Source organism: Lonchura striata, chromosome 3 (genome assembly GCF_046129695.1).
Source record: "Lonchura striata isolate bLonStr1 chromosome 3, bLonStr1.mat, whole genome shotgun sequence".
NCBI classification, from domain to species: Eukaryota; Metazoa; Chordata; class Aves; order Passeriformes; family Estrildidae; genus Lonchura; species Lonchura striata.
The window spans coordinates 12,892,980-12,912,521 of NC_134605.1; the positions used below are offsets into that span (position 1 = coordinate 12,892,980).

At 42.7% G+C, this 19,542-nt stretch overlaps 1 protein-coding gene across 1 annotated transcript; it reads right to left on the reverse strand.

Annotated features, from left to right (window-relative positions):
• Positions 1-1,132: 1,132 nt before the first annotated feature.
• On the reverse strand, positions 1,133-16,264 carry UTP25 (UTP25 small subunit processome component). The gene is made up of 12 exons (XM_021547571.2): positions 16,110-16,264; positions 14,909-14,948; positions 13,477-13,726; positions 12,591-12,797; positions 10,403-10,491; positions 8,656-9,066; positions 7,412-7,631; positions 5,235-5,437; positions 3,835-4,017; positions 3,086-3,198; positions 2,446-2,691; positions 1,133-1,674 (listed from the first exon to the last, which is right to left on the reverse strand). Exons 1-12 carry the CDS (start codon positions 16,208-16,210, stop codon positions 1,428-1,430), a joined length of 2,310 nt encoding a protein of 769 aa, XP_021403246.2. The 5' UTR covers positions 16,211-16,264; the 3' UTR covers positions 1,133-1,427.
• Positions 16,265-19,542: the final 3,278 nt, after the last annotated feature.

Sequence of the window (19,542 nt, forward strand, 5' to 3'; positions counted from 1 at the left end):
CTTCTTTAAACAGGAGCTGCACTGCATCATGTTATCTCCCTAAGCAGCTATCCCACTTTAGCTTCCTCAGAGGTCAGCTATTATCTCTGCTGAGCACATCCGGTGTAGAAAGGAAATTCCTTAATCCCATTTTGTGTGCTTGTTTTCAGATGCACAGCCATAACTCTCCCACATCCAGCCTGAGCCATAAAATAAAAATCCTTGATTGCCACTACTGCTCTGTGCTGTACAGGAGACCGATGTCCACCAGAAGTTTGCTGGGGCTGGCTCTTAATTCTTGTGTGCTACAGCAGAGATATGTAAAATTACTTAAAATGCAAAGCAAGAAACTGCATGGATTTTCATGTCTACTAAATGATAACTACTGGAGTTCACAGCTTTTGAGGCATACAGGAATCAGGAATATGACAAAAATTGGCAGAAAATATGCAACTCATTTACTCAAGGAGTATATTTCACTTTGGTGTATTTACTTAAGCCTTCTAGACAAGAACTCCCTCAAAGCTTATTACAGGATGTTTCCTTCTTGCATTTGGGCTGACACAGGACTCGCCTGCACCTCTGGAGAACAATCTTCCTGCAGTCCTAGCATGTGCTTACCAAAACTAATCCTAATTTTAAATCCCTTTAAATTAGCCTTTGCTTCCTGGAAGGAAAAAAAGAAAAAGGCAGCACCATGATGCTTCCATATCCATCTGCAACCACCAAGAGAAAACAGAAAAACCAACCACCTCACCTCCACCTGTGGTGCTAGATACCATCCTAGGGACATTTGCAATCCCCTGGTTTTGTACTTATCCCTGGTAAAACTAACAAGCCAAAGGGCCTGTTGGAAATAGGAGGTGAAGATATTTAGGTCATTCCAGGAAAAACACAAACCCATAGCCCCTACCCAAGCGCATTTAAGGATTCTCACAAGTGTCAACTTGAAGCAAGTCCAACTCTCCTTCAGTAACACACTTGTGCTATAGAGGCCTTGCCTGCAGCTCCCTTGTATAAGCTTACAGCATAGTGACTCATTAAATACTTGGGCATTTTCCTTATCCTAGACAAGAAGAAAAACTTCCCTTTAAGAAATGAAGGTGAGTTTGCTACAACTGAAAATGAAATGAAACAGTCCAACCAAAAGCTATTCATTCCATGAATCTTTACTGACCCATGAGTTTTTTAATACACATGAAAAATAGTTCTGGATTGATTTTGTTTCTACACAGAAAACAACTCCTAAGCCCCACGTTTTTCAATGACATCCTTCATTTCTTGTTGGGCAGAGTACTGAAATACAAAATTTAATCCTATATGAACAATTTCAACAGAACATCTAACAAAAGGGAGTAAAATGTTTAATACTTTTTTAAAAAGCAATATAAAAATCTGCATTAGGAGTAAAATGCAGGTCCCCCCAATCACCCAGTCTGTAGGATCACTTAATCATTTTCTCCTGTAACAAAGAGGTGCACATTCTTCTTGGACTGTAGCATTTGAGCGGTGCGGTCTATGCCAACAACTGCAGCCAATTTCTGAGCATCATATTTGGAGTAGAGCACAGTACAAGTCCAAGTAGCATCCACCCCATTGTCTGTGGCCTTCAGCATGTTACAAATCTCACTGTAGAAGTGGGAGTATGTTGGTAACTCATAGAAAATGAGGTTCCTAATGCCTTTTATCGTATACCTGTAGGAGAAAAAATAAAAACCAAAAAATTTGAGGCAAATTTTACAGAATATGTATGTTAAAACATCAGTCCTCTATCAAGTCTTCCAATTTCCATCAACCTCAATGCACATCAGCTGTAGCTCAACTTTACAAACCCTGTGTCATGGACTGACGACTAAACAGAGAAGTTGAATTTAGGGGGAAAATCTCACACTGCCAGGCACAATGACTTCCTCTAAAGTACCAGCCACCACCAATTTATGAAGTGGTCAGCTTCTACAGCTTGGATATTAATACAGTGAAGCCTGATCAGACCAAGCCTCATGAAACTTTTTGTATTTGCCAAAACATCTGCTAATAGAAAAAAATCCTGTTCCATTAGGAACTTGTAACAAATTTTCCAAGTGGCCTCAGCTTGCTGTATTGCATTATTGAACTAATTACATACTCCTTCCAAAATTTTATACATTTACTGTGGCACAAATAAAAGACCCAATGAATCCCATTTGCAGGCTGTATCATCCTGTCCTGACATCACTGGAACTTGGCAGCACTTACCTTCCTGAAAAAAGCTTTGCTAATAACAAAATATTAAAGTCTCTGTAAAGGGACTGCTGACAACAGGCAAGAACTTGAAAGTAAACTTAACAACTCTAACTTCAGTCAAAGAGTCCTCAGAGGGATCCAACAGATTCAAAAAGCAGCACAGCCCATCTCTGTTAAAGGTCAGACTCTACCTTCAGAACAGCACACACACAACTCAGAGGGAAAACTTGGTCCACAGCTCACCTTTTGTAGAAGTGGAAACGCTCAGTGAACAGTAAGAACTGCTTCTCTCCCTTGAGAAAGAAGCGCCTTGCTCTGCAGACAGCAGCCTTTTTTGTGTATTCACAGATGTGAGTGAAATTCAGGTCCTCTTTCTTGAAGTAGTTTCGAAGGCGCACGTAGTCGAAGTAGGATGGGACGTAAATGAGTGTGTGGGACATGATGGCATCGCGGTACTCGGGCAGAACTTTGTCGATGAAAAACTGAAACCTCAATTTTAAAAAAACAAATACATTTTAACCAGAGTGAAACTTCAGCTTTCTAATACTGATATGAGCTCAGACAAGAGTATCATCAAACAACAGACTGCCAAAGATTTTCACTACATTTTTCCTTCTTTTAACTTCACAGGATTTCTGCATGTGGAGAAGATAAAAGGCTGTACCAGCATTACACAATTGTGGTAGAGATTGGTATTTCTTCCCCAGCCTTTTGCAAGGAGAAGGTCAGCATTCCCCTCCACCTGTGCAGAGCTCAGTCTACACCTGAGGACTAATGAAGATGTACTTCTGTGGTGAACCCACAGTGTGCTCTGCAATACGCTCCACTAAATCTGAAATTGCAGTCATTAGGGCACAGCAAAACACTCTGAGACGCACAGTACCTTCCATCTATCACAGAAGTTACACTGTCAGCTTCTAATCTCCGAAAAACATGAGGAAGCTGGACCACAACGTGGCTGATGGAGCCGGTGAGCGGCACGTTGCGGACGGCCACCTGTGGGAAGGAAGTTGGATGTTTAGGGAAGCAGCATTCCAAAGGCAGGCACACTGCAGCCAGCTTTCTGCAGCTCCCATCTAACAACACAAGGCTATTTTTAAGAAAACCAGTGCACACAGCTGTTTTTAAGAAAGCTCCAATAGAAAGCTACTGTCATGATAGACAAACCAGGTCTGTTAAATGCACGATGACTGCTTATGCCCTGAATCCCCTATATTTGAGATGGTCTCCTGAAGTTTTTGCTTTTCCTGTTTCTTTCAAAACACTAACAGCTCATGCATCTTAAACAATAGCAGACAAAAAAAAGGAAGCAGATGAACTCTCCACTTAACACAAAATAAGTAAAACAAAATAACTTCAGTCTGTCAAATTTAAAAAAAACCAAAATCCAATTTCTGACAAGAAACAGCAGCTACTATGAAAGAAAAGCATCAAATAAACATCACTGCATGAAGAGCAGTTCTTTATGCCTCTGGCACAAAGTCATGGAGATTCAGACTTGAACATCTGGGTGAGGGAAATGATAGGCACACAGTCTTTCAGCAACGGAGTTACAGAATTTTTCTGCAGATTGGGTTTTGTCTTCCTTTCCCCCTCCCTTCCACACCAGCATTCCAGCTCCTCTGAACTCACCTGCCCAACGTAATTGAAGCAGTGTTTGTTGAAGACAGAGTTAATCTGGGGGTCCTGGAGGGCACTGAACAGCAGCGTCTGCCGGTAGTACTTGGACCAGTTGTTGAGATTCAGCATCCGCACGCGGGAAAAGTCCACCCCGTGGGACTCCAGAGGCAGCAGGTTAATGTGCTTCATCAGGTGCTGCACAGACAGATGAAGACACATCACTGCTGACATCCCTGACTGCCTGCAAAGGCCTTAGCTGCAATGGGAAAGAGGGCAGGGACCAGCAAGGCAGCACAGAGTATAAACAAGCAGCATCTCCCAAGACACCACTGTCTGGAATTTACTGACCACAGCAAGAGCAATTTATTTGATTTCCTGCCACAGAACTGAAAGCTACCATCTCTTTAGTCACCAGGAACAGTAACTTTCTAATCTTCTCCTGGGGCAAGTACAATGGATTTGTTTGTATTAAAGCCAATGGGCCCAAGGTTTCTGAGCTAAAAGAAGACCAAGCACAGCTCAGCTCTCATCACATTCATGTCGAGTTTGAAGAAATTCACTGCATTTTGCCCTCAGGGAACAATGCCTAGGACTGGCATCCCTGCCACCACTTGGCAGGCAGTAACACCCAAAGGGAAAAACAGAGATCGGGCTCCAAGACTCATTCCTTGGATAATGTGTAGGCTCATGTACCCTTTCTGCAACTCCTGAGGAAAGAAGACCTTCTGGACTCATCCAAAATGCATATAGTGACATAATGTAGTCAAAATTTCTGGTCCAGGTACCTCAGAGGTGTTTTTACATGGAAAAGAAAACCCTACCATTTCAATCCTGAAAACTTCTATTAACCAAAAGCCAAAAAGCAGGGGTACTGCTGCAGACTAGCCACAATTACCACTTGCATTAAATGTACAGGAAATACTTCATACTGTTTAACTCTGGACATGACTAATGCTTAATGTCTCTGCAGTCAGTGGAGACATGCAACAGCTCCTCTTGCTTTCTGGAGGAACCTGAATTAGCCTGCACAGAGTCCTCACATGGCTGCAATCTGACTGAAACACTGGGCAGTCAGACAGTTGGCATAATTTCTCCCAGATGTGATTAAAGGAATCATCATTCTCAATGCTCCAAGATAATTAACTGTGCAGAAAACACCTTTGATGTAATACTCTACTAAAGCACTGAACCAAGTTTTAGAGAGAACGTGTCCTGAATACCACCCAGAATCTGTAGAAAAAATATTCTTAGTATAAGGAAAATATCAGGGTGGAGGAAGGAAAAGAAATTAACATCCATGTCTAGAATCAAATCAGTAAAAACAGCAACACTGCTCACTGCCAAAACTGAGTAACATCAGACCAGCAAGACACAGCACAGCACAAAAATGAACACATACATGGAAAACTCACCAGAACATGTTCCCAGTTCTGCATCAAGTAAATGTCTGCTTGATCAATTATGAGGATTTCTATTGATGACAAAAAATCAAAGTCTCTCTTCTTCTCCCCCTCTGCACCAATGACAGTCCTGATGCCCAGGGGAGAAGCAATGATGATGTCTGAGGAGTAGAAGGGTGCATAGAGTCTCATGCTCTTCTGCAGAATCGCAACCCCTGTCCAACAACACCAAGAGCAACTTCTCAGTTGACATCAATTATCAACCATTCTTCCAGGAGGCTCTGGAATGGTAATTTCCCCAATTTCCTCTCCCCACACTCATGAATATAGCTGGACACAACTGATCTGTCTGAAACTCTCCTTTCTCCAATAAGTGCTTACCAATCCTAACACCGTTTGACAAGCATTAGGAAAATTTTCATGTAGTTTGGCAAAGCTGTATTATTTTTTAAAGATTTTTCATAATCTGTATAAATTTTTTTTATTGAAACATATTGTTTATAATTTTCTGCTGAACAAGGGAATGAAGAGACCGAACAACTTACGGAAAAAAATGCAGAAATTATTACTCTTTTCTCCCTGAATCCTGAACTTTGGGTACTACAGTAACTGTTACTTTAATCTGTCATTAAAGATTTGGGAGGGGAATCTCTTGACTATCAACTGCCTTTATTCACAGGGCTGAAAGATTTGCTACTAAACCACAAAGGACAAGGTTCTTCATGCTACAGTGACTAAAGTCTTGCATCTATACTGCTTCTCACACCACATGTTGCAGGGTACATTCTGAACCAGCTTATGCATCACATCTCATGTTATAGACACAAAAGGGAAAGAATCAAAGGAGTTTGTGTCATAACTACGTGGCAGTATTTCTAGAACCCACAGTTTCCTGGTCTTAAAAATGCAGCTAGTGCAGACAACATTCAAACCACCCCCTTCAATCTGCCTAACAAAGTATCTCCAACTTCTCTCCCTGTCCATGTGAGGGCCAGTAGCATGGCTTCAGCTGAAGGCCCTTCCAGGAATTCCAGAGAAAGCAGAAGGGACCACTCCTGCTGTCCATTTCAACCCAAGGATAAAAATGGAAAAAGAAATAAAAAAAACAAAGGTTCAATTGGTTGAATTTCCAGGAAGAAGATATCACTTGTCACAGCACATACACAGTTTAGAAACATCAAGTCTTTTTTTCTGTTTAAAAATGTAAAAGAATGGTGGTTTCAGTAAGGCATAACAAATGTGCTTTAAATTAGATCTTTGTGCAGAAGTAACAGGGTGTGCAGTACAGTAAGAAAGAGAAATTATTCTGCTTCTATAATTTGCTTCTCCAAGTTAACAGCACTGAAAGTTTCTTCAGTCATGTCTTAACACTTAGTAAGTGGAACAAGCAGAGTGTGGTATGGAAGAGGACTAAAAGGAAAATTATTATGCTACTGAAAGTAAGATGCTCTCAGCCCGAGAGATATTCACTGGGGAAGGAAGAAAGACTGACTGCGACCTGCTCACATCCTCCACTGTATCATTACATTTCTCAGGGTGCCAATTTATCTTTCAAGGTGCAGTGTTTCAAAAGCCTCTGATCTGTCAAGTTAAGTTAGAAAAACTGCCTTCTCATCTTAGCAGCTCCAGGAACCAAGCCACTAGCTAGTTCTATGCATAGTGAGTTACTAAACAGCATAAGTTTACAATATTATATGAAACATCTCACATTTTCTTCTTGTCCAACCCTCCTACTTGCTGGCTACCCATTTGCTTCCATGGGAAGCACAGCAGAAAACTGCTTTACTCCGTATTGAGCTTTAATTTTGTTCCAACCATTACACGAGACATTTGTGAGCAGGCTAATTAAACCCGAAAGATTTTTTTTATAACGTGAAAAGATTTTGCTGCATAATCAAGGCTATCTTCAAAATGAGGTGTGGGCAGTCCTGCTAGAATAAATCTGTCATTGCATTTTATATGATTCTGAATGTGATGTGAAAATAATTACTTGTCTATTTTCTCTTCCTTTATAAGCCCTGGCAAAGCAAGAAAGATTTTCAGATTGCCAGGGCAAAACCAGCAGGAATACCACACAGCCTAGAGTCTCACCAGAACTTCCAGCCCTGATAGCTCTAAGGCATTTGGGAAAATTTTGTTACTTAGCAATTGTGTACAAGCTAAAAATCATCTGCTCAATAGGTTATTACCAATTCTGAAGTGGTCATCAATGTTGCCAGCAAAGACGGCTTCATAATCTTCAGGTCTTTTCAGGTTGGGGGGCTTCTCTTCTGGGTCAGAGCCAAACTCCCCTTTAAAGCGCTTTTTATTACTGACATCTATTTTTTTCTTCTCATTCACTTCGAGGAGACTGATGAAAACATGCACAATCCGCAGAGCACATTCCCTGAAGGGCACTAGCATCAGTATCTGTGCAAATCAACAGTTACAGAGAATAACCCATAAAATACAAACACTCGCCATTAAGAGCAGGCTAATTAAACTTTTGGCTTGGATCTGCCCCCGTGGGGCATCCCAACAACCACAACAAGACCATTCTGACAAGCAGCAGGGAGGGAAGATGCACTGGGATGCAGTGCTCTTGAACTGATTGTGGCCAGCAGCTCACTCAGGGTACCAGTACAGGGGAACTGAAACTAAGCATGTTCTCCTGTCCTCCCTAACCCCAAGGCAAGCAAGAGCTCCTGTGACACGGAGACAGGGTCAAGGGCTGGCTTTTGGATGGGTGGCAAGAGACTCTGCACAGAACTCCAAAATAAAAATGGCTAATGGGGGATTCAACACAGAAACCAGAAATTTGCCAAGCATGCAGAAAACACTGAAACCCAACTCTGGAGTTGTTCAACAGGCAGCTGGCACACTGGTGACAGGCTGCCATAGCTGAATCCACCTGGTTATCAACTACAGGATGCTGTGAATCCAGGGAGGATTGATTGGTTTGGGGCCCACTCCCCCAGCTATGACAGGTGGCCTTGACAGCGGGGCTGGGATTCCCTGAGGTACAGAAAGAGCCTTTCATGCAGACAAGTGCCTAAGGACCAAAGAATTTCTGGCTCATCCCACACTGGGTGACAGCCTACAATGCACTACCTGCACTGATACCGAATATTGTATGGAGGCACCTGTCTGCACTGGCAGATTTAAATATGGAAGCAGGAAAATTTGTCAGCCTGCGGTGACAGGGGGACAAAAAAAAGAGATTAGGTCAAACTCATGGCTTGGCACAGAACCAGGCTGGCTAATAACCCTGAGCTCACTGCATTTTCCTTGGCCACGGAGGACAACTTCCAGGGATGATAAAGCAATGTAGAAAAGCATATGCCCAGGAACACATCACCTGAGAGAGCAGAAATACTTGTGGATAAACAACCAGGATGTTGTACAGCTTCAGCAGGCAGCCAGGGTGGGGATGAGGGAATCAGAGCTCTCTTACCTTAGGCCTGGTGAGCCCCTGATCCCTGTGGTCATCACTGTCAGTGCCTGGCTTTCGATCCCTCCGTCTGGCATTGTTGCTGAGCACCTGGGCGTTGGCCTTGAGGACGTGGTTCAAGGCGTGCAGGCAGTACGCGTGCCGGATCTCCTCACCGTTTGTCAAAGCATTTCTTTCTGGGTAGAACAAGTCCCGGTAGGAATTCATGATACAGAAGAGCTCTCTTTGTAACGGGGTAAAAGAGGAATCAATTGGTTTGCCCGCTGCAGACAGAAATTGTTTATTCACTTTTGGCCAAGTGGATTCCAAAGGCTTGTGGAGATGAAGCTGTTTCACGTCAACTTCTTTGTCTGCTTTCAAAGTTTTATGTTTCTCCAAAGTGGAAGAAAAAATTACTTGACCCAGCCTTGGCCACTGAAAAAAAAAAAAAAAGCCAACAACGCTGAGGAGTTATATGCACCCAACCTTGCACGCTTCAAAGCATATCACCACAGCTGGTGATATCTACTTCAATCAATTTCATGAAATTAAGGAAATAATATTTTCATAATAAAAATGGAAACCTTTTTTTCAATATGCAATCCCTTTTAGAGTCTGCCAGGATAAATAACAACACATTTTAGCTTGGTAGATCTGGATGGATGTTAGAATGATGTAACTCTTCCCATACCAGATGAAACTGAGGAATTTTCTGCCTAACCTGCCCAGTGAATCAGTGGTTCAAATAAGATGAGAACCCTGGAGTCCAACTGTGCTTTGGCCCCACTGAAGTATGTGCTTTGATCAAAGAACAAAATAAGACCATTAGGGGTTAATCCCAGAAGTTGTGATACAGTTGTTAAATGCAGTCTTGTTGGTTGTCTGTCTGATTATGAACAATTATCAGTGTACTAGGGGAAAACTCTAAGCCTTCTGCTATGCAAGTTGTCCCCAACTGTCCCCATAAAGTAGCCACACCAATTTAAGCAAAGATATATCATGCATTGCTTCAGGTGGCACTGGTAATTTTGGCCACCATGTGCCAAAAAAGTAAATTAAAATTAAAAAAAAAAAAAATCACAGCTTTCTCTCTGACTAACTAACCATTGGATATCTTCCAATGAATGTCACCCAGCATATGGCTGACCAGAATGGGAGGCAAGTCTCCAAAACAAAATCAGATGTGGAAAGGTTACGAAGCAAAGGTTTGTCTAAAAATGAGTATTTTGAAAACCAATATTCTCTGTCAAGCAATAAGGTGGTTTTCTGGTAATGTAATTCACATATTATTGCCAGAATTAAGTAAAAAAGAAATATAAGTAACAAATTCCCCTTCACTGGCTTGTAAATGTGTACAAGGACAGAGCCATCCTGAAGCAAGAATGTGAAAGTGCATCAGAAGTACCTTTAAAATGTACATGGTCACCTCAGAAGTTCAGCTGCAGAGCTCATCCCTGGCATTGTGCTGCCACCACCCAGAAACAAGCTCTGTTTGCACCCCTTGTCAAGATTTTGGGACTACAGCTCAAACTCTAAAGTTTTATGCTTCAGGTGTCACCATATGCTTTCAGAACAGACTTCACATTTCAACTCTTGCTCAGCAGTAAATGAAGAAGAAAACAGTTCAACAACAACACAGTGAAAAAACCTTGATAATTCTAGTGCCAGCAGCTAATAATAACAATTGTGATCCACTTCACCTGTATAAAATAAAGGATTATTTTGATCCACGCATCTTTAGGAATGATGGATGGCTACAGAAAATTATTACCTGACTTTGATTTGAAGTTTTAGGAAGCGTAGACATTTTCTCTATTTCTTTTTCTTCAAGTTCTTTGTCCATGTGTTGCTTAAATGGATCTATTTACAGTAACAACAGAAAAATAGCCTGAGAACTATTGCAGCTAATAGTAGAATAAAGTTGCAGAATGGATTTGCAAATGAGATGAACCATTTCCATGCTGGCCAACACCACAATTAAAACTAGTTACTTCAAAGCACTTGGAGATGAGAGAAAGGATGTCAAATTCTCTCTGTAAAGAACAGAGAGAACAGATTTGACAGATTGCTTTTAAGAAAGAAAAAGAAGCACTTACAGAAGTACTAGAATTTTCAAGCACTAATCAAATGTTAGACAGGAAAACAATATGTAGTGGAAGAGTGGCAATTTTTTTGCCTTAAGCTCTGACATGTCCATTGCTGGGAGGTGAAAAAGGCTGTCTAAAGACCCAAGTGATCTTGCTAACCTTCCTAATTTACAAACAGTTTTGCCCAGGGCTTTGGCCAGTGATATAAACACAGTCTGCAATAAAGCAGAGAAATATTAGGCAAGTTTTAGAGAAGGGTGGCAAAATTTGCCTGGAGTGAGGAAAAAGTCTGATTTATCTAATCAGCATTTCTTTTTGGAAAGGAAAGGAGAAGCAAAGAACTGTTAAATCACATTATACTCAAAGACACTGGCACGCACAAAGTCACATGCAAAGTTAATTTTGAAAGCCAAGCCTTGTATCCTGCTTGCAGCACAGCAGCATTCACTGCATAAAGAAAACTAATTAGGGAACACTGGTGCTTGCCAACAAATATCCAGCCCACACACAAGTAGCCAGGCAAAAGTCAAGATATTTACTGATCATGACACTGAAAAAAAATTGAGAAAATCTTTCCAGAAAGAGAAATGAACTGTATATAACTTAATTGTACTGCAGGGTCTCTCCTCAGATGGGTTTTAATGATTCCAATATTTTCTCAATAAAGTAGAGGGAGTAATGGGATGCATTTTAAGGAATTTTAGTGACCCTTGGAGCAGAGTAGAAATTCATCCCCTTTCTGTTATCGTGGGTGATTCATTTTCTGCAATAGATTATAAAGACACTTCCAAGCTGCAAGAACCCACTGAGAAGTAGTGCATCATTTATAGGTGGAACAAAGCTGTTAGGATACTTAGCATGCAGTTGGAGAGCTACTGTTCTCATTAAAATGCAATGCCAGCAGCCTAAGTCATATTCTCATGGTAACAAGAACGAGCTGTTTTTTCTATCACATGGCCCTTTGATGCTTCCACACATTTCATGTATCACCCAGGCTGCCTCCCAGATCTAATGTCAGCTGCTGCTCCAAGATGACAAGCCAGCATCACTAGGGATGCTACAAACATATTTCTCTCTCTCAAACTATGCCATCTGATATTAAAGGCACAGAGCATTAAATACGAGCAGAAGCTGTGCAAGTGCCAGTGCGTGCCTTGTCGCTGAAGGGTCACACACCCGTGCAACACAGTTATTTTGTTACATATGGTGGGACAACTCCAACACCAGAGCTTCAGATGCATCCATCAGTGCACTAAGATTCTGGGATACACCCTTAAAAAACATTACATGTGCTCTGCTGATGCTTTATTCTCTCCTGACCCTGGTGCAGACTCTTCTGCATAACCTTCAAAATTCTGAGAGTGACAAGCATTTGTCTAAATTACTGTTGCTGCTCCAAGCTTCTCAGAATCTGACCTCTAAGTCCACTGAGATGTGAAGGATGCCCTAACAGGTCAGCTTTGTGATTATCTCCTGTGCTGTTTGTGCCAAGAACATCTTCCATAGTCAAGTGCAGCCTTGCAGAGCTCTTTGTATTACAGTAGCTTTTAAAACTACTATTAAAGCAGCAGAACAAGGTAACACCCTCCACACACTTTTCTAGTTTAAGCTTTAAGTTTACTTTAAGCTTTACCAGTCATAGCAGAAACCCCACATGAATCCCAGTTCCAACCAAGGTCTATAGAGAACAAATGGTTCAGCTACACATCTGCATTAGTGTTAAGGGTCCCTTATGCAACCAGTTGACATGAATAATGTAGTGGAAGAACTCAGAAGCTGGACAGCCCATTGCTAGGGTGTTGGACAATTTAAACATGTTTACAGATACTCCTCTAAAGGCAGATCCTTAAACACAAATACACAACTTTTTACCTTCTGGAAGAGCTTGTGAAGAACTGCCGTCTCTCCTATCTGCATTGCAATCTCCACTCTCCTCTTCCATGAAATTGGTTTCCAAGCTAAATTGAGATTCGTGTTTCACATCAGTAAACTCCTCAATTACTCCATGACGTGGGTCACAAGAGGTATCTGTGCCATCAGCCTGCTCCTGGCTGAGCATCTGCTCTGCTGTGTCTGTGGCTGTCCATTTTTAGAAAGAAACAGGTTATTCTCTCCTGGAAAAGTTACTGTCTGTAGATGTTGTTTCCTTTGAGTTAACAATTTTCTCCTCCCAAAACTCTTATCAAAAAAGATAAAAGCAGGCTTTGTACTCTACCATAAAGATGACTTTTGGCTAGCATGCCAAATGTTTCTGAGGACCCTAAATAACTGGAAACTATTAAAGGCTGATTCCTCTCTCCCAGCATTTCTCTGCAGATTTCAAGAATAAGGACACCTCACTGTAAAGGCGAAGTTTTCTTGCAATTTCCACATTCTTTCCCATGCTGTGAGGCAAACCTTCCCCTCCTCTTGGTGGCACAGCCAAGCCAGATGCTGCTTGAGAGAACAGCTTGTGTCTCCCATGAGTGGGTGAGAACCCCTGGTCTGCTGCTCCATGTGGATTTCCCCTGTGCTGCCGCACAAACAACATCTGAGGAAGCAGCAGCAGGCTGTCTGGCAGAAAATGAGCACAGCTACCCTTTCCCCTGCTAAATCCTTCAGCAGCTGCTGTTCCCACCCACACAGAGCCAATGGAGCAACAGAGTCTCCAAGGCAGAAGAGCACCCAGCCAACAAGACAGTCTACACCAGGATCCTGGCTAAAAACCTCCATCAGTCAAACAACATTCACCAAAAAAGCATGGGAAAAGACAAACTACCTTCTTCCTCCTCTGGAACATCATTCTTATCTTCTTCACCTTCCTCTGCTTCTCCAGTCTCCTGGGACCCTTCACTGCCCATTTCTGCCTCACTTTCCTCAGCTTCTTCTGATTCACTTTCATCTTCCTCTTCCTCACTCTCAGACTCAGGCGAGGTCTTCAGCGTAGCCAGGAGCTTATGATATCCAGAGACCTGTTCCACCTCAGTCTCTGAATCGCTTTCTTTACTTGATTTATCAGAATCCTCAGACTGGAAAGGAAAAAATGAGTGTAAACAGCAACAACAGTAACAGCCTATAAAGCAGCAGGCAAATACCCTTACCTCTACTTGCACTATTATGTTTCCCCTCCCACATTAAACTTTTACATAGATGCAATGGAATTTTTCAAAACCCAGCATTTTATGCCAATAATTACGCTGGACACTTCCATATAGTTTTTGAAAGCATCTTGGAAGACAGGCTGAAGTGCCTCTTTCTGCAGCAATTTGACTTTGAGCACCACAAAACCCAGTTCTTTCAGTCTCAGCTGAGTAAGGACATTTGATCTCCACAGGCAAAAGCATTTACTGAACCAGCATCAGTTTCTTGTAAGAAAACCACACACTTGTAGAAAGGCATCCATACAAGGGACAGAGCATGCTGGAAATGCTTCTGGCTTTCAAGAAGGTAAGTGAAATTACTGTCAGTGGACAATGGTTCCCTGGGGAGCTGGTCAGGTTTGGTTCAGCTGTACAGCTTTACACTTTGAGCTAGCCAGACTTTAGCCAGTTCTGTCATGGGCTTGCACAAACCAATGTCCACATTATAGCCAAAACCATAGTGAAACCATGAATATCAACACAACACCATTAACTCCTTTCTTAGTTTATTTTAGCCCAAAAAGGAAAAAAATCAGTAAATACTACATTAATGCACAAAATTGCTAAAGGAAACAAAGGAAACAGAGTAATTCATTTTTCCAAATTAAAACTTTGAAGTCTTTTATTAATCTGATGATAAAGGAGGTTACCAAATCCTGACTGAAAGAAAAGTAAAGCACTGGCAATCTGAAGAAGGAGTATTAACATATTTCTTTGTTCAACAGAGAACAAAGTCTCCTAACTCATGCAACACTAAGTTTATCAACATTATTAAAACAACTTAGAGCATGATCTGTTTTTCACTGTGACCAATACACAAAAAAGTTAAGAACTGCTGTTATTTCCTGCTGCTTCTGCCCTCTAATGGTATGACAGTTTAGAGGCACACATTACAGAGAATAATTCAGAACCACATAAAAATCACATTCATCTTTTTCTCCTAAATACTGGTTTTCTAAGTGGAACAACTTCATCAACCTGAATAAGCTGGAAACATGAAATGCTACGTTCTTCACTTCACTGAACAACACAAATTTAAAAGGAAGGAAGGAAGGAATAGAAGTACATTACCAGTTCGCATATTTGAGTTGCTTCTGGTTTTCCAGAAACCCTGAAAAGAAAGCACTAAAATATCTTATTCTGCCAATGATGTCACACACAGGATGAAAGAAATGAGAGGGAGAGTTAATTGATCAGTTATGCAAGTTAAAGGAGTTAAAAGCAAGCTTAAAACCAAACACATGTCTCCCTAAGAAAAGACTGGGCATTTACCCTCTCAGGTGATGTAACCTCTGTACATGAAGCCTAAGTACTCAGGCATTACAACTGATCAATAAAAATTTTGAAATAAAATCCAGGCTAATCAGAAGATTAGGTCTCAAAAGGAATTAAAAGAATCTAGCCACAAGGGTAGTTTGTAAAAAAGTTAACCAGAGACAGAGACTACTTCTAGCGCTAAATACTGGTCTGTGAAGTGGGAAAAAGGCACAAACTAAAGGAAAACCAGCATCAATTAACCAGTGTTGGGACTGCAATTCTTCAAAGCCACTGTGGAACCTGAGCTTAAACTAACCACAGTTCCTTCAAAAATATACAAAATCTTGTGTAGGACTGAGCATCACTGCACAGGGTGACACACAGGACATTTCTTCCAGCAGGCCTTCCCCATAGGGCAGGAGGGTCCCAGGGGACACACAAACAACAGACCTTAACACTGCGTGCCTGCTCCTAAAGATTCGACAGCAGCACCACAGATCACACGGCACCGGGACTAAGCAGCTCTTTCCTCAGAAGTTTACACGTGGGTACAAACGCAAGGCGGTCATTTTGACACACGAGCATCCCCCCGAGGAGGGAATGGCTCTTGTCACACAGATCTCAGCTCCTCTATTTTCATACCCTTTCCCAGGTCAGAAAAGAGCACGGAGTAAACAGTGGGAAAGCTGGAACTCTGACAAGCCGAGAGACCGGACTGGTATCAAAGCCGGGATCCACCTCGCACTCGTCCTTTTCCCCACTCCTCGGGACAGCCTCCGGGCTGCACCACAAGAGTTTACATTTGCTGCAGGAAAATCCGAGCCGAGATTTCCTGCTTTCCATTCTGCTTTCGAGATTCCCGGCTCACGAGCCGCAGCGCTGAGACCCCTCCTTCCCTCGGGAGCCCGGGGGCAGCGTGCGAGGGAGCGGCGGCCGCCCGGGCCGGCCCCGGGCTGAGCGCGGCTCCTCGGCCCTGCAGCCCCGGCACCGAACGGCGGGGCAGCCCGGCACTCACTTGTCATAGAACGGGTGCTCCTCGCCGAACTCCCGCAGGTGCTTCTTCTGCTTCTTGCTCAGGCTGCGCAGCAGCTGCCGCCCGGCTCGCCGCTTGCCCATCGCGGCGCGGCTCCCCACGTGCGCGCCCGGCGCGCTGCGCTGTCGCACGGCGGGGCGGCGCCGCAGCCCGGCGCCGCACCGGGGAGGCGGGCCGGGGCGGCTGCAAGGAGGGGCGGAGGGGGGTGAGCTCTGCAGCCGGTGTGCCGTGCCGCGAGGGTGGTTGTTCCTGCGGACCGCGCCGGGGAACAGAAAGCGCTGGCAGGGAGCGCTTGTCCCAGACTGTGTCCAGATTCCACGCCGTCCCGAAGCTGCGGCCCCGGGCTTGGTGCGGGCCGTGACGCGTTTCCGCTGCCGGAGCCGCGGGGAGGCCGGCGAGCAGCGTGCTGGCGGCGGGGCGGGCGCCGCAAGCGCGCAGCCTGATGCTGACGGAGCGCAGGGGGACGCTACTGGAGCTACAGCAATTTCTCCAACTGGCCCGTGATCTGCAGCGCTTTGCTAAAAGCTACACATCTTCTCGGAAAACTTCTACAGTCAGGCTAGAGGAAGAGGCCCAACACAAGTCCTTAATATACAGGCTCCCTTATTCTAAAAGCAGTCAAAACCTCCAAATGAAACCCCACTAAAATCTGGCTCTTCTAACGTGTCACTGCTGAATCTTACTGAGCGCTGCTTAAGCATGCTTTACTGCATATTTCAAAAACAACCATAAATTGTGTCAAATAAAGTGAATTCATTTTCAGTTCTTTGCATTAAAAGCTCTTTATATTCTTTGTATCCCCATGTTTCTGTATGGCCTAGCTCTACTCTTTAGTAATGAGGGGCTGTAATTTGTAAAGCGAACACAATAGGTTTCAGTTTGTCTCTGGGAGTACAAGAACTAAGTGAGAGCAACATAATTCCAAAGAGGATGGAGACATGGAATATTCTGGGGGAGAAGAGTTTAGCATTTGGATTGTGGCTTCTTGACTATCTTGACCTGAGGGCTCCCGTGGATTTGACTGAAGCAAGCAAGCACATGAACTGCACTTCAGTTACACAGAAGCCTCCAGGAGTTACTCCTGCTTGTTGTTAGCCCCACGGTCTGTCCCTTCTATATACCCCTCTGGCTGGGGGGAAATTGTCTTAATCCAAACCATTCTACCAACCTGCTTTACTCAGTACCCTGCAGCACACAGACAGCAGCAGCAGTTGGCTGTGCCCAGCAGCAGAAATTCCCTTGGCAGGTTCTGTCAAAGCTAACATGTTATGTAACAACACTAAACGATTTCCAGCTAGCAGGGCTTTTTGGTGAAGTTGGCAGTCATGCTCTGTAAGAGGAAAAATACTGCAAATCAATCCCACTTCTGTCAGGAATGTGAAAAAGGCAGTATATTTTTATGTTGCAAAATTGTTTCTTGTTGACTTACAATTTTGCATTGGGAGACAGCAGGAAGAGCAGGAGTGGTAAGTACTGAATCAAGAGAGCTCAGGAACTCGTTGGGGATTGCATTCTTTTGTATTAAAAAGGGAAAATTATAGCCTGTAGCTCGGACTCCAGTGTTGTTTGTACACTCTTTCCAAAATCCTGGCTATGGTGTTTCACACTACTTTGTGCAGTTTCAGTCTGCTTTTTGTTATCAACTTATGAATTAAAAATGCATGGATCTCATTATTTTGTGATGTTCTGAATGCCAGCACTTGCTTCTGTGGCCATTTATTCACACTTCTTTTCACCAGAATGGGAAAGTTTTTCTAGCGGTTTAGAAGATTTGGTCCTGTAGCTTGAAGTCTATCCTTACCCCCTTTTCCTCTCTCCATCCTGACTTCAATTTAAGCACTGAAACCAATGATATTCCTGGAATTGTTTCCCTCTTTCTGCTCAACTCTTTCCTCCCTCCTCCCCATTCCTTGTGTGAGAAGGATCCTGCTTGGACAGTACTTGGTGTTTAGGATTAAACTACTTAAAATGTTGCGGTGCCATTGATGAGTGTCTTAGAAGATGTTTTTCCCAGGAAATGAACACCTCAGCTTCTCTGTTGTGACGCATGGGCAGTAAAGCAGCACTGATGCTGATATCCCATAGACAGCAAACATGTAACCACTGTTATATGATAGTAACTTTCTTAAATTAGGTCTCTGCACTTGAAAATTTGAAATAAAATTTTTAAAACGAACTTGTAAAATCAGCCTGGAGCTCCTAGTTGCTAACATGGTAACATATCACGAGCAATGTTCTTTTTACAGTTTCTTATGTACCAGCATCTCTGATACCAGCAGTAATACTGGAAAGGGAAGGAGAGAAGCTTGCATTATTTGAAATCTGTTCTGCTGACCCCATTCTGTCAGCAACTACAACTAAAGCCCATCAGCAGAAGTCTGCTGCTGCTACCTGTGTATCTCCAGCACTTTTATCTGTATGACGTTCCAGAGACAGATGGTTTATAAAAGCCATTTCCTTTGTTTTAGAGAACTCTACTAATATGAACAGAAGACATTTCTCCTCGTTGGCTTACTGCCTTCACTCTTTTGTCTCCCAGCAACTCTCCTACCTGCTTTTCTTTATACCTGCTTTTCCAGCTCAGTTTTGCCTTTTTCCTTGTGAGATTTTTTCATTTTAGTGTATGTTTTTAATTGAAACAAATGTGTTGATCACACTCTTTCTATACAAATTCATAAATGGAGAGCTAAAATTTCAGATAATTTTGCCCTAAGTTTCTTAGGCAGTGTAAGTTACACGATGGACTCTCAAATATAGCTTATGAAGTTGAATGCTTATTTATTTATATTATATGCACTTCTGTGGATATAATGAAAAGAAAGGTGTGTAAGCTACAAAATTGGCTTGTAGCAAAGAGAAAGGTAAGAAAGGAGTTCATGTCTTCCCTTTCTGTATATCACTCCTTTCATATTCAAACTGGAATTCTACCAAGGTAGGAATGTGATGCACATTACTGTGAAGCACACAGCTCTGCTGTGATGCATGGAACATCTCGTGTGGCATACCTTGCCTCCTTTGTTTAATGGAATGAAATTGCTTGTGGCAAGCACATTTCTCTCTCTCAGGATTTTTCATAAAGGTGCACAGAGAGAAAGAAAAACAATTTCTATTTCTGCTCCTTGTTTGTCTCATGTGCAATGAGTGTTTGGAGAATTGTTTACCTGGTATGATTGCTTGATTGGATTCTGGTGAGGATTGTTTGAGCTGGATGGCCAATCCAATCCACCTGTGGCTGGACTTGAGAGAGGGTCATGAGTTGTGTTAGTTAGAGATGATAGAACAAGTAGGTTTTGTAGTTTTAGTATTTTTCTTTATGTAGTATATTAATGTATTTTAGCATAATTATAATAAAGAAATCATTCTGAACTGAGTCAGACAGCATCATCTCTTCCCATCGGGTTTGCCTGCATTTACA